Source organism: Episyrphus balteatus, chromosome 4 (genome assembly GCF_945859705.1).
Source record: "Episyrphus balteatus chromosome 4, idEpiBalt1.1, whole genome shotgun sequence".
In the NCBI taxonomy this organism is placed as follows: Eukaryota; Metazoa; Arthropoda; class Insecta; order Diptera; family Syrphidae; genus Episyrphus; species Episyrphus balteatus.
The window spans coordinates 12849851-12864235 of NC_079137.1; the positions used below are offsets into that span (position 1 = coordinate 12849851).

General features: G+C 30.8%; 2 protein-coding genes across 3 annotated transcripts in view; one reads left to right on the forward strand and one right to left on the reverse strand.

Annotated features, from left to right (window-relative positions):
* LOC129918142 (uncharacterized) overlaps window positions 1-14385 on the forward strand; it is a 61453-nt gene that overhangs the window by 39839 nt on the left and 7229 nt on the right. The gene's annotated exons all lie outside the window — the stretch shown is intronic.
* LOC129918141 (uncharacterized) lies at window positions 5952-9298 on the reverse strand. 2 transcript variants are annotated; one of them, XM_055998510.1, is made up of 4 exons: window positions 9087-9298; window positions 8776-9011; window positions 8553-8703; window positions 5952-6616 (listed from the first exon to the last, which is right to left on the reverse strand). In XM_055998510.1, the coding sequence occupies exons 2-4, from the start codon at window positions 8999-9001 to the stop codon at window positions 6082-6084; spliced, it is 912 nt and encodes a 303-aa protein (XP_055854485.1). In that variant the 5' UTR covers window positions 9002-9011; window positions 9087-9298; the 3' UTR covers window positions 5952-6081. The 2 variants fall into 2 exon arrangements, with proteins under 2 accessions (XP_055854485.1, XP_055854486.1); XM_055998511.1 differs by having other exon boundaries at window positions 9070-9298.

Here is a 14385-nt window from a genome sequence, read left to right on the forward strand (position 1 = left end):
ATCTGTTAATATTGGCGAAAATAGCCAAGAAAATGAAAATCTGATCTGTTTTCAATTTTCTCGGAAACTAGTAGGCATAGAAGCACAGGGTTTTCAGTATTTGATAAGAAATTAATTGAGGCAGTTTATTTCATCGATTAATTTCATTTCATATTTATAGTCACAGTCTTGATAAAAATAGTATTCAATGTGTTTTTTCAAACTTTTTTTTTTACTAAATTTTTACTTTGAAATCGATTATTTTAAAAACAATCGATTGAAATAACTTGATTTAAAAATTAGAATGAAGTGTACAATTCTGGCTTTTGAAAAAGGTATCGTTCATAATTGTAAGTGTTGCCGTTGTTTTTAATAATTTTTTTGATGCGTTTTACTAATCGGTGTTACCAAAACCACAAGTAGTGCTGTCATAATTTAAAAAAAGTAAAAGTACTTCAAAACCGCTGGAAATTTAGCCTGCAGTATGACTACGGTTATTGTTTATGTTTTGTGCAAAGTGTAATTTTTTAATAAAGTATTTAACAAAGTATAAGAAAGTAGGTAATCACGATGAGGTTTGAGGTGTAGTATTTTGTTTGCCAAATTGGAGTCATATTTGTGAATGTGGCAGCCTAAATAGGAGGGGGAATAAAACGATAAATAGGATTTGAATAGTAAAATTTCATTGCATGCCCCATAAAAATGTATTTGCTTTAAATAAAAAGTTGCTTGCAGTTACCAACATACAAACTTACCTAAACATTTTTTGTGGTTCCTTCTTTAGTGAGGGTTATTTTTGTTTATCCGACCAATTATAAAAATTTGAACACTTTTAATATGGAGGCTTGAATAGATCTTCATCTGTAGTTTTGAAGAAAAAGAAAAGCAGGGGATATACAAACCCTTATTTCGTAAGCCTTTTCATTACAATGGACCAACTCATTCTACCGAGGATATACCTTAGAGTACCAAGAGGAAGATGTGTTTAAAAAAATTTTTTTTTTTTAAATTTAAGGATTAACTGAAAGCAATATTGTGAACGTATTTATATCTAAAGGACCCTAACACGCCTAGTCTTTTGTACAACGGGTCGTTCTAAAGATAATTCTTGAAACTTTTTCAAAATAGTGAATTAATATTTTATATGGAAGATTATTGATTAAAAAGTAAAACTTATCCTGATCTTTTACAAAAGGGACTTTTCTTCAATAAATTCTGTTTTTATTAACTTTTGTATGGGGACCTCCTAAAGAACAATATTAATCCAAGTCAAGTATAAACATAGATACTTAAGTAGGTACTTATTTCTTGCCATAATTTGAAACAAAAATCATTGTTTTAATGAAACAGAAATCTCATATTAACTACACTATTTTTGTACTTTTGTGTTCTTAAAAGTTGTATAGGTAGGTTAATGCTATTTGTCAACTTGCTCACTTCAAAAACCACCACGCGTTTATTTTGTTGAACTCGATGTTCTCATCCCTTATTTATTATCAGGCAATTAACATTATCACAACCATCACGTCAATTTCAAATTATAATAAACTGGGAAGGGACCTATTCGTCATCACTACCTGCCAGGCTCTCCAACAATCTATGTATTCTATTACATAAAAACAGGATTTGCTCAGTATTTTAGGTTAGGTAGAAAAAGTTAAACAAGGATTAGACCACTATAATGCGCCTCTGTAACTTTTTAAAACAATTCAAATGACATAAACAAAACATATTTCACAAAAGGTTAGGAATGTAAAGTCCCTCTTGTGATTATGCTCATCTAAGTATTGCTTATTAATAAATATTTGATTCCATTTACATAATCCTTGCATGTATCAAACATCTTTAGCCTTACAGTTGTTCAGTAATCGGTAGGTGAAAACATTGGAAAATTGATGTCGGTTTGAGGGGAAATAAACTACTTATATCCGATCATGAGACAGAGACTCATTTAGTATTGCTTGTCCTCCTTATGCAATGGTTTCTGACAGCTGGAACTACACAAATACGTATAAATCTATCTACCTTTAAGTTAAACCACTACACTGACTTGGTGGTGTTATAAAGAACACTCAATTTTTTTCTTTTTTCTTAAGGTATTGAAAGAAATCAATGTAGGTACCTAATATACTTTCGAAAAATAAATATAGGGGTGCTGACTTTGTACAAAAACAATTTCGGTGAATCTATAAAATCCAATCTTTTTCTTGACTGTAATTTTTCTAAGAAAAGAGCCCCAGATCACGGCATACAAATTTTCCCTCTGAAATAAAAATTATTTTAAATAAAAAAGTGACTTCCGTCATCTTCAATTTTTTCTTATTTTCTTTACTTGAATTTTTCGTCACATATTCATTCGATACACATTTTCGAAAACGTACAAATATATACAGGTATTAATTTTTGAAAATGTGACAAGGCTTAGATGAAACAGACCGCAGCTGAGATGCAGATGCTTCGCATGACAGCAGAAATATCAAAGCTTGATCGAATCAGAAATAAGAAAATCTGAGCCAACATTCGAGAAGAAAAAGATGCCAAGACTAGAGCCATGCAAAATGCTAAAAACCACTTGGCACATGCCAGGTGACGTATTATGCATCATGCCGCAATTCATTTAAAGCTGAAACACAATCACGCTTTGCCGTCGATTTTGACAACTGCCAAAAGTTCAACCATACGAAATCTGTATAACCTCCCACAATGACGCTTTTCTTACGTACGTTTTTTTTTGACAAACGTAAGGAAACGTAAGAAAGCGAGCAAAAGTTCAACCAGACTAAACTTTTGCTCGCTTTCTGACATTTATCAGACATAGTTACAGTCACCCACATTATTATTGCGCCAAATGTGAATAAAAAAAAAATAAATTATTGCAAACCTAGGTGTCTTTTTAAATTTCTCTATATAGATTTTGCACAAAAAAACGACATCGAGATATTTTAAATCAAAACAATTTAGGTATTAAAAACAAAAATAATTTAATGATGTTGTAGACTGAGTTTTATTGTTAAAAACAATTTATTTTGATTGGTTTCGTTTTTATAACTATAGGATTAAAGAATAAACAAATTTCTATGCATTTTTTAAACACATTAATATTCTTTTTAATTTTTCCACAATTATAAATTAAGATAAAGACCTGGCCCAATAATTTTGTGAGTGACTGTGTTTTTTTTTTATTTGACAGCAGATTTTTTGTTTCAATCAGCTGTTCGAAGTCAAAGTGACAGAAGCGCGCTTTGAGAATTTCTCAACGTAACGCGATGACGAATACTAATACTTGTTAATGCATTTATGTAACAATGTGCAGTTTATTAAAGTAGGTACATAAGCTTAACTTATCTCTGACTTTTTTGTTTAAACACATTTAAAGAGTAGGTATAACATTTAAAGAGTAGGTATAACTTTTTCAACTAGGTACATTAATGTCGTTTGAATCACTTCCACCCAATTCTGAAATTTATATCTATATTGGTGAAAAATCAAATATTTTTGTTTTTTCACTAGGAGAATAAAAAATTTGCAGCAGGTTTCTGAATGATTCCGAACGCTCCCGGACGGCCAATCGAAAACGACATACCTTTATAAATATTAGGTTTGTTCGTTGTTAGCTCTAGGCCACTCTGGGTCGCTCCGAATTCGTTGCCAAGCGTTTTTTGTAGCTCCTTTCTCAACCAGAGTTATTTCCTCTGTGTTCGATGTTCGCTCTGTACGCACCCTGAACAACTCTGGGTATTTTGTCAGCGAGCGGAGGAATTCAGAGTTATCGAAATGAAATCAGCTGTTTAAGAAAAAAAAAAAAAAAAATTGTTTGGTGTGCGAAAAGTGATTTGTCGTTTGTGGATACAAAATTTGTGTGGTAAATATGAGATTTTTTACGAAATTCATGAAATAAGAAACTAGATAAAGTAAAAAATGTCAAAACAGAAATCAGGAGATCAAACTAAAGCTCTGAGGTGTTCGATGTAAAATGAAAACCCGAGAAACTCTGATTTTTTTGACAGTTAATTGACATGACTCAGAGTGCCCTGGAGGGGGGAACAACGAACAGACCTATTTTGTTATTCTCACACACAAACGTAGTTTTTATGAGAAATGGAGAAACTGTAAATTTTTGGCCTTTCTGGATTTTGGTTTTTCAGGATTCTGGGTTTTCGGGATTTTTGATTTTCGGGATTTAGGGTTTTCGGATTTTTGGGTTTTCGGATTTTTTGGTTTTCGGGATTAAGGGTTTTCTGGATTTTGGATTTCGGGATTCTGTCAGTCTCCCTTCTGTTTCTTTATTCATTATTACAGTCTGGATTATTCTCTATAAACTATTTTGTCTCGTCGGTCTATTCTTTTCCATATCCGGAAAAAAATAAAGAAACACACTAAATCTCCATATTACCAGCTATGATTTAGGGGCGCCTTGTTCTTCAGAAGCTAAACAAATTAACCCAAAATTGGGGGGCGCCTTCATTCTGCAAAAAGTTTAGGACAAAAAATACGAGCGCCGTTGAAAAAGTAAAATAGAAAAAAAAAATTGGGGCGCCTTTGTGAAAGTAAAAATAAATAAAACACCGATTGGAAAGGCTTTGTTATTTATATAACTTTTGTAAAAGTTCTTGCGCCCCTAAAATCGGCCCTGCATCCTCCATTTTGCAAACTGATACTGATTACCCAGGAGTTGTTGAGAGCTATAGGTCAATAGACTTTGGTTTGGCAACCGTATTCAAATGCAAACAAAAAAAAATACTACAAAAAGTTTTCTTTGAACAAAAAAGTACCTAAAATTTGTATTAACACTTAAAAGCTTAACTATACACCAAACTCTTTTATCTTAAAATTTGTCGGGTGCCGCCTCTAAAATACAGACAACTACTCAGCAACCCTACGCAAATGCTAAAAATCATTTAAAACGCTTGTTTTTTTCAGCCAAGTGAATAATATTTGATTAAGTTAGTTGTGCATAAAAGTTTCATCTAATGGTTTCAGTCTTAAATTCATAAAAAATCATTTTGTCTCCAACTTTCTATTTATGAATTGTTAATTACTGTCCCCCATCTGAAACTTTAATAATTCCATTTAGGTAATTGTGTTGCCAGTAGTAGATAATCAACCCTAGTACCTATTCATTTTTATATCACCTCTTGTTTTTTGGGTTTTGGATTTGCTGCGGTATTGCATATGATTCGCTCATTTAATTCTGATCCTAATAGTATTGTGCAATCCAATGTTTCCCCATTAACAACCCGTACATATAATTTAATACTTCGACAACTCGAAGTTACTAACTGTCCTTGAAACCAACCTAACCCCCTTTGTTATGAATGGCACTTGCACCAAGCAAAGTATGAACATTTTTCCCATCCTCAGCATAAGCATGTGTGTCACTTACTTCTTTTGTCAAGCGATTACCGAAATACCCAAACGAAATTGTCAAAAGTGCTACAGAGAGGTTAGGGTTACTTGGATTGGATGATGCAAACAACTTTTTTCCCTTTGCAATCTATAAATCGTTCATTCGTCCAAAACTGTGATAGTGTACAATGTACCTACATATTAGGGGTGGTGCTCTTCAAAAATAATATCGTAAATCGTAATGTTTCGTATCTTTTTATTTTAACCTTACTCACATAGAGAGAGTTCCAGTTTTAAATTCCTCCCCTAATAGGCTATTGAGTTCTCCGCAATATGAGGGGAAGGAGTGACAACAATTCAGGGATAGTAAGTTTCTTTAAAAAAAAACAAAAAAAAAACAAATAAATTGTCATATATTTATGCATTGTATAAAATATTAATACAAATCAACTTTTCCTTTCTTAGAGGTCCTTCGATTCCCCACCCTAACTTGGAACCTGGTATACTTCTGGAACTATAAAAGAATTCAAAAAGTCAAAAATAAACGTACGTACAGTGGTTTAAAATCATTAAGATTGACAAAAAGTAAAAAATTTGTCGTCGTAATCAATAAAAATGCTTAAGAATACTTATATTAACTTTATTAAACTTTAAGAAGGTATAAACATTAAATAATGAGTATTTAGAACTATCCTTAGCTTTTTGGTTTGACAAATACTTATCTTAAAAATAATAATACATTTTTATCTTCTCTTTTCAATCTAAAGCTTCATACAGAGCTTTAATAAAAGCCGACTTAACTTTTAGTTTCTTATGTACAGGTACTCTTTTAAAATCAGACAAAAGTGACAGCAGAAACATACGATCTTGGTCCTGAGATTCTTCATTGCATCGATCAATTAAAGCATTAAGTTTTAAGTGCAAGTTATCTTTGGAATCTGAGCGCTTTCTTTTCGCAACATTTGGAAATTGTTCAATCATTTCGTATTCTTCTTCTTTAATTTCCGGTACTTCAAGCTCTTCTTTAATTTCTGGTTCTTCAACCTCCCGAATTGTATATTTCAATGTTCCCTGATTGGGTGGATCTCTCCATTCAACTTCTTCGGATTCTGCCTCGGATGTTGTCATATGAACTGATGGATAGAGTGCTTCATTTGACAACATATCATCATCAACTTGAACATATGAATCCTCAGGTTCTTCTTGATATGTTAAATCAATTGTTGTATCATTAGTGAACTTACAAGAGTCGGGTGAATAATTCCTCTCACCATAAATTTCGCTTCGTTTTCTGAAAAAAACAATAAAATACTTATAATTATTCTAGTACATAATTAAAATTAGTGCTAGTACAAATTTTAATCAATGAAAAGCAGCTCTTATTTCTATTTTAAAATAGAATTAATTCTTCAATTTACTATCTAATCTAACTTTATTTTTTGTTCAGAAATCTATTGCCACAAATATATTCTTTAAGGTGCTAAAATATACCTAGAAGTTAGAAGTCATTTATCTTATAAATAAGAATGTTTCTTTGAATGTACTGTGAAATACATAAAGAAAACATTGCTTGAACCTTCCGGATGGACTCCAAATTGGCAAAATTTATTTAGTTACACCAATCAGAGTTGTACAAAATCTTTTTTCAATGCATTTATTTTCCATTATAAAATAAAGAACAAATATTTATAAATAATATTTACATTGAAAATTTGCAAATAAAAATATTTTGCATTAAAAAAAAAATTATTGCAAATAAAAAAATTTCTCCATTGAAAAAAAATTTAATGCAAAATATGTGCATGAATATATTTTTTTTTAATATTCTTCGAATTTCTCATAATTTAAGCTGTTTGGCCATACATTAGGTTCAATATTATAGTTGAAAAATATTTAATGTATGGTCGAAAAGCTAAAATTGTAAGAAATTCGACGAATATTTAAAAAAAAATGGATTTATATTTATTTATTTTTTTAATGCAGAAAATTTTTTATTTGCAATAAAATTTTAAAACTAAATTTAAAGCATGTACCATTAGGTTGGGTCAGAAAATCGTAATTGCTAGACACCTCTAGAATATACACACAAAATATCAGCTCTTTATATTAATGGGAAAGTCCTCCGCTTTGCAATTTTCCATTTTTACATCATGCTTCTACTCATTTTTTATTATTTGACTTTTTAGCAAATTTCTTTACATATTCTTGTAGGAAATTGAACGCTCTACAAAAAAGGCCTCAAACACTTTTTTCGCTTATCTAACCGTTCAATAGATATTTAAGGTAAAAAAAATCGAGAAAATCTTAAAAAATTCGTCTTTTGTTCTTAATTTTGTAAAAAATTGAAAAATTATAATAATCAAACGCGCAAGACATATTCTTGTAGGAAATAAATTGTTGCACAAAAAATGTCTTGATAACTTTTTTCATTTATCTTACCATTCTGAAGATATTCGTGATCAAAGTTAAGAAAAATTATAAAAACATTTTTTACTATTCATAATTTTCCAATTCACTGAAAACTCATTATTATCAAATTTGCAAGATGTATTCTTATAGGGACTTATACGTTCTACAAAAAATTATAAAATAGTGAATATATTGTAAGCGAACTGTCGAACTCATACAAAATTTTGACACATTTACCATTTTACCACGTTTAACAGGTTTATCTTGAGTTTACACCGTTTCATCAATACCCCTTGTGTAAAATTAAATGTAAAGCCTAACTCTAATTTATGTCGAATTCCCCTTTTAAAAAGGGACATCAAAAATTAGAATTTTTAATAGTGAAAAGTTTATATTTTTGAAAATTCGAGTTTTAAAAATAAACTGTAGAATTAATGTTCAGACAACTTTTCTATTCTTGTATTTAATTATTTCGTATAGTTGAGTTATTTATTGACATCTGGTAACACTGATGTTGCTTACAAAAGAGAATTAAATTTACCTCGGTCAGGAAGAGAGAATGAAGAGCTACGACCCGCTACGAGTGTAAATTCAAAACTATTTGGTAAGTTCTGAGCTACTCTTTACCAAGCCAATATGAAGTTTTTTTCAGAAACAATTTAAAATTATTTTAAAATTCCATAAACACCAACTGCGTCTAACCTACGCATACTATTTTATAAATCTTAGTTCCTTGGAATTTAAAACGTAAAACATCAAAAATATTTGTTGACAAGTGACAGCTTGTGTACAGGTAGAATCATTTACTCTTAACATACCTGGGATATTTTATAAAAGGAGTTAAATACTGCATCTCTTTCACTGCTCGACTCATCTTTTTCTTGGCATATATTGGATCTTCACCTCGTAACCTGTGATCTTTAACCAACGCATCTCGCAACGACTTCCAACGTTTACGAACAGTAGATCCTATTTAATATTATACAAAAAAAAAAAAAACATTTAAAATGAAATATAGATTTTGACTTCCTTCCAACTTACTTATAATGTCTTTTATCTCTTCATTCAACTGTTTGTAATTTGGAAAGAGCACAGCATGTATTAATTCCCAAATTTGCTCTTTTGTGTCATTGCTTACATATTCACCTGACTGCCTATTATTATTATACAAAGGTTCCCATTTTTTCACCTCCGCTATTAGAAGATACTGATCAATACTTTTTGTATTGTCATACTGAATATCTTCAAATTCTCCTTCAAACATCATTTTCTAACCACTTTTTTTTTATAAATTTTTTTAACAAAATGGTAAACAAAATTTTGAAATACTCGTACCCAAGCAAAAAACCTACCTACGTTCGCCTCGGTTTCAAGTTACAAACACAACTGAGTGAGAAGAGAACTGCTATAACCTCTAAGCTGACTGAATACATTTTTTGCGGCAAAACACGCCACAGCAACAGCCAGCGCATCGCACACACCAACCAACGACCGCTGCGCTGAATTCTCGGTCTCGCGGTCTCTATCTCGGTTCATGCGAGCGATATAAAACCAAATAACAAAAAAAGTATTTTATGCCTGGCACTGGCATGACGAGCTCATACTGACGATGAGTAGAAAAAAAAAACACGCGGCGTGTGCTGAAGAGGGGTGAAAATTTCACGCCAAGTTTCTACCTATCGTACATTCAGGAAAAAAAATCGATTTTTGTATTTTGCCCAACTGAAATACGTAGAGTTTTGTATTTTGTTGTCTACCTATTTGCAATGACCAGCAAGCAGACACGCCGCGCTCGCTGAGCTGAATTCGACTTGGCTTGCAGACAGGGTTGCAGTTGCAGGTTTTTTTTTATTATTACATATTTATTGAAATGAGACGTTTTGCGCTGTGTACAGGATAGTAGCAAAGATCATATAACTAGTAAAGATGTCGCACGTAGAACAAACTTCTGTGCTTGAAATTTTCTACCATCAGATTTTACCCATAGGTCCAAAACATGTATCCAAGAATTAAATTGTTGAGAAACATTTTAAAATTTTTCGATGACTGCGTAGAAAAGAGAGGGTTGATTTTTATAGATGAATTTATTTAATGGGAGGAAGCGAGATAGTAGTTAAATGTTGATACGAATAAGGAAAAGAATAAAAAAATACATTTGTCTGCGAGAATGTACTTATGAATTATTTTTTTTTCTTATTCAGGAAACACATAACAACACATGATTCAAAATAATAATTTGAATAAGAACAATTTTAGATATATATATGACAAGAGTGTATGAGCAAAATTGTCTGAAAATGAATTTCAACCCTCAAATTGTCAATAGGTCCAAATCATAATAAAGCAGAAATCCTTCGCAACATTAAAAAAAAGTTCTTATAATGAGTGGGAAAGAGAGATTTATTTTTAACACATTTCTTAAATGCGAAGGACCGAGATGTAAGTTGAATAGAAACAAAAATGAAAACAAAAAGGATCGTTTTGTCGTGTGGGTATATATTTTTTTTTTTCACAACTGGATTGCTTCGCACAAGCAGGGCGAAGACGAGATGGCTAGTTTTAAAGATTGATGAAAAAAAGAAGAAAAACAACTTTTGCAAGTGACTGGTGTGCTGGTGGGTAAATATACGTGTAAGCAGAAGAAGGTTGATAAGTTTTTTTTTTTTATTTTAAACTTTTTTTCGATGGTAGTTAGATATTTAGGTATTTTTTTAAGTGGAGGGTGGTTTTCTATTTCCATATTTTTGTTTCCTTTTTGATTAATCGCAAGGCACAGGCGCATTGCTTTTAGGTGTAGGTACACACGTAATATGTAGGTAGGTAGGTTTTTTTTTTCCTTTGCGACAGCAATCGTCCTTGAAAAATGTAGTTCATTTTATTTTGGTTGGAAAAAGAAATTCAAACAAGTGGTAGGTAGGTAGGTAGTAGACCAGTGCCAATAATTTTTGAAAATAAAAAAATTATAAGCAGCATATGGGTGGTTGCAAAATTTAGGATAAATGGTATATGAAAGGGGAAAAATTAATTGCCCACAAACAAATTGGGGGAAAGGGGGTGGGTGGGCGAAAAAATGGGGTGGGTGTCAAAAATCATGGTTTTTTACGATTTCTGTCTAAAGTAGACCTCCTATCGAAAAAAGTCAAATACAAAAGTTGTAGATAGTATAAATGTCTACAACTTTTTCTCAAACCATTTTTTTATATAACCTCAAAAATATTGAAAATATTGCAAAAATACGATTTTTTTATTTTTATCTTTTACAAAAATAGTTGGAAACTTCGTTAAAAATTATTTTGTTATGTTTTCTATATATTTAAAATGTTTTTTGAGCAAAATGTTCATTTTTGGATTTTTGACGAATTAAATTCGAAAAAATAGCCTATTTTTCAATCAAAAAAGTTAAGAAAAAAATTTTGGAATTTTGAAAAGTTTGGAATGCAATTAGTTATATTAAAACCTGTTTTTTAAGATTGTGTGGAAAAACTATACTTTTGTTTTAATAAATATTGAGAAAAATTGAAAAAAACAAAAAAAACGATTTTTAAGATTGATTTTTCCGTAAATGACAGTAGGTAATATTGAGGAGAAATAATTTTCCATAAAATCAAATTATACTTTTCTAATGGCCTTTGATCTTCTTAATTTGAATCTAGCAATAGAATAGCTCTAACGTGCAAAGTTTTTGAGATATTGAATTTTGAACGTCGAAAACACTATTTTTGTGATGTTTTGGCATGGTAATATCTCAAAAACATGATGTGATATAATTTTTTTGATTTCGGATTCGAGTTCAGCGCACAAAAAACCATTAGAAAAATATACTTTTGATCTTTTGAGGTTATATAAAAAAATGGTTTGAGAAAAAGTTGTAGACATTTATACTATCTACAACTTTTGTATTTGACTTTTTTCGATAGGAAGTCTACTTTAGACAGAAATCGTAAAAAAACATGATTTTTGACACCCACCTCATTTTTTCGCCCACCCACCCCCTTTCCCCCAATTTGTTTGTGGGCAATTCATTTTTCCCCTTTCATATACCATTTATCCTAAATTTTCCAACCACCCATATGCTGCTTATAATTTTTTTATTTTCAAAAATTATTGGCACTGGTCTACTACCTACCTACCTACCACTTGTTTGAATTTCTTTTTCCAACCAAAATAAAGGACGATTGCTGTCGCAAAGGAAAAAAAAACCTACCTACCTACATATTACGTGTGTACCTACACCTAAAAGCAATGCGCCTGTGCCTTGCGATTAATCAAAAAGGAAACAAAAATATGGAAATAGAAAACCACCCTCCACTTAAAAAAATACCTAAATATCTAACTACCATCGAAAAAAAAATTTAAAATAAAAAAAAAAACTTATCAACCTTCTTCTGCTTACACGTATACCTACCCACCAGCACACCAGTCACTTGCAAAAGTTGTTTTTCTTCTTTTTTTCATCAATCTTTAAAACTAGCCATCTCGTCTTCGCCCTGCTTGTGCGAAGCAATCCAGTTGTGAAAAAAAAATATATACCCACACGACAAAACGATCCTTTTTGTTTTCACTTTTGTTTCTATTCAACTTACATCTCGGTCCTTCGCATTTAAGAAATGTGTTAAAAATAAATCTCTTTTTCCCACTCATTATAAGAACTTTTTTTTAATGTTGCGAAGGATTTCTGCTTTATTATGATTTGGACCTATTGACAATTTGAGGGTTGAAATTCATTTTCAGACAATTTTGCTCATACACTCTTGTCATATATATATCTAAAATTGTTCTTATTCAAATTATTATTTTGAATCATGTGTTGTTATGTGTTTCCTGAATAAGAAAAAAAAATAATTCATAAGTACATTCTCGCAGACAAATGTATTTTTTTATTCTTTTCCTTATTCGTATCAACATTTAACTACTATCTCGCTTCCTCCCATTAAATAAATTCATCTATAAAAATCAACCCTCTCTTTTCTACGCAGTCATCGAAAAATTTTAAAATGTTTCTCAACAATTTAATTCTTGGATACATGTTTTGGACCTATGGGTAAAATCTGATGGTAGAAAATTTCAAGCACAGAAGTTTGTTCTACGTGCGACATCTTTACTAGTTATATGATCTTTGATAGTAGGGTATATTTTATACAAAGTGCATATTTATTTTAATAAGGATTCAAATATTTTCAGTGAAAATTTTATTTTGTTTGATTAAGTTGAATTATATGATTGAAAAGCAATAAGTACCTCAACGTCCATGGGTAATTTGGGCGATGAGTAGGTATAGGTATACTTAATTTATAAAGAAATAAATGGGATTGTACAAATAAATGGAGTGCGATTTTGTTACGAAAATGTTATGCATTTTTGGATAGTGTTAATCCTACTGAGTATTAATCCACAATCCCGCCAAGACCCGGTGGTGGGTGTGGAAGACCCCCAAAAGGACAAAATGGAAAACATGAAAAATCTAAGTTTGCGAAGTTTTTTTTGATAATAACACTGGTCTGCAAAATTTATCTTTGTTTTTCTCCTTCAAATAATTTTTTTAACTTACGAAAGATTTGACTTTTCTGATTTTAAATCGGTTTCAGAAAAACTCTAGCACTTACCATTTTTTTTGATCGGTTGATCTTGTACAAAAATAAAACTATTATTCGTATTAAGCTCAAATTTGGAGGACTTATTTCTCATAACATTATCTATCATATGAAACCAAATTTCTATTTATTAATTAAAGTTTACACACATTTTAAGATACTAATTGACAAAAACTGCAAAAATATTGAAATCCTGCAGTTTTAAGTAAATCCCATAATATAATATAATAATATAATGTATAATCAAATACATTAAAACAGATTTATACGTGTTTTGTAATTTTATGTATGTACAATTTTTCTATTTGAAAAATTTCTGATTTGTGATTGATAAACCATTCGATAAACTGCCTTGTAAAGTTTCAGATATACTTTTCTTATGGTTTTTGCTGTGCTGAGTTTGAATCCGAAGTAAAAAAAAACATTGTGCAATTCACACGTAGTAGAAGTGAAACCTTAAAAAATATTTAAAAAAAAAAAACGAAAATATCTTACTTTTTTTTTTGTTTTATCACCTTTATATCCATTTTTTATGACAACTTATAATAAATTGTATATCATCTGAAAGCTTATTATTTCGACTTTTTTATGACGCTTCAATCATATTTCTACGATGCCTACGAAAAAAGTAAGAATTTTTTAAAGCCAACCATGTCGAAATTTCAAACTCAGATTACGGTACTTCCTACACTGTTGACTGGTCATCGGCAACAGATCTCCATAGGTGTTTTGAGGAACTGTTCAAGTTTTTCAATTTAAGATTGTGTAACTTGTAGAACACGTACCGTTATGTGTGATATATCAAATAAATGGTAATATTATCAGCATGCGTATTAAAGTTAAGTCAAATTTGTATGTGCTCTAGATTAAAAAATATAACGTGTTTAGAAAAAGAACATCTCATTTTTCAGGATTTTGAATATGAAGTTGATTGATATTAAATAAATATGATTTAGGCTTACCACAAAAAACAATCTCTTTACTTTTACAATGTCGCCTTTTCGCTATATCACCATGTCGCCACATCGCCTTGTCGCCATGTCGCATTGTCGCCTTGTCG

What these genes read in the sequence shown, in the direction of transcription:
- LOC129918141 (XM_055998510.1), bottom strand. Translation starts at nt 9,001, where the DNA reads ATGATGTTTGAAGGAGAATTTGAAGATATTCAGTATGACAATACAAAA. An exon ending in AGAGATAAAAGACATTATAA is followed by an intron (nt 8,704 to 8,775) that starts GTAAGTTGGAAG and finishes AATATTAAATAG; the next exon opens with GATCTACTGTTCGTAAACGT. An exon ending in CCTTTTATAAAATATCCCAG is followed by an intron (nt 6,617 to 8,552) that starts GTATGTTAAGAG and finishes TGTTTTTTTCAG; the next exon opens with AAAACGAAGCGAAATTTATG.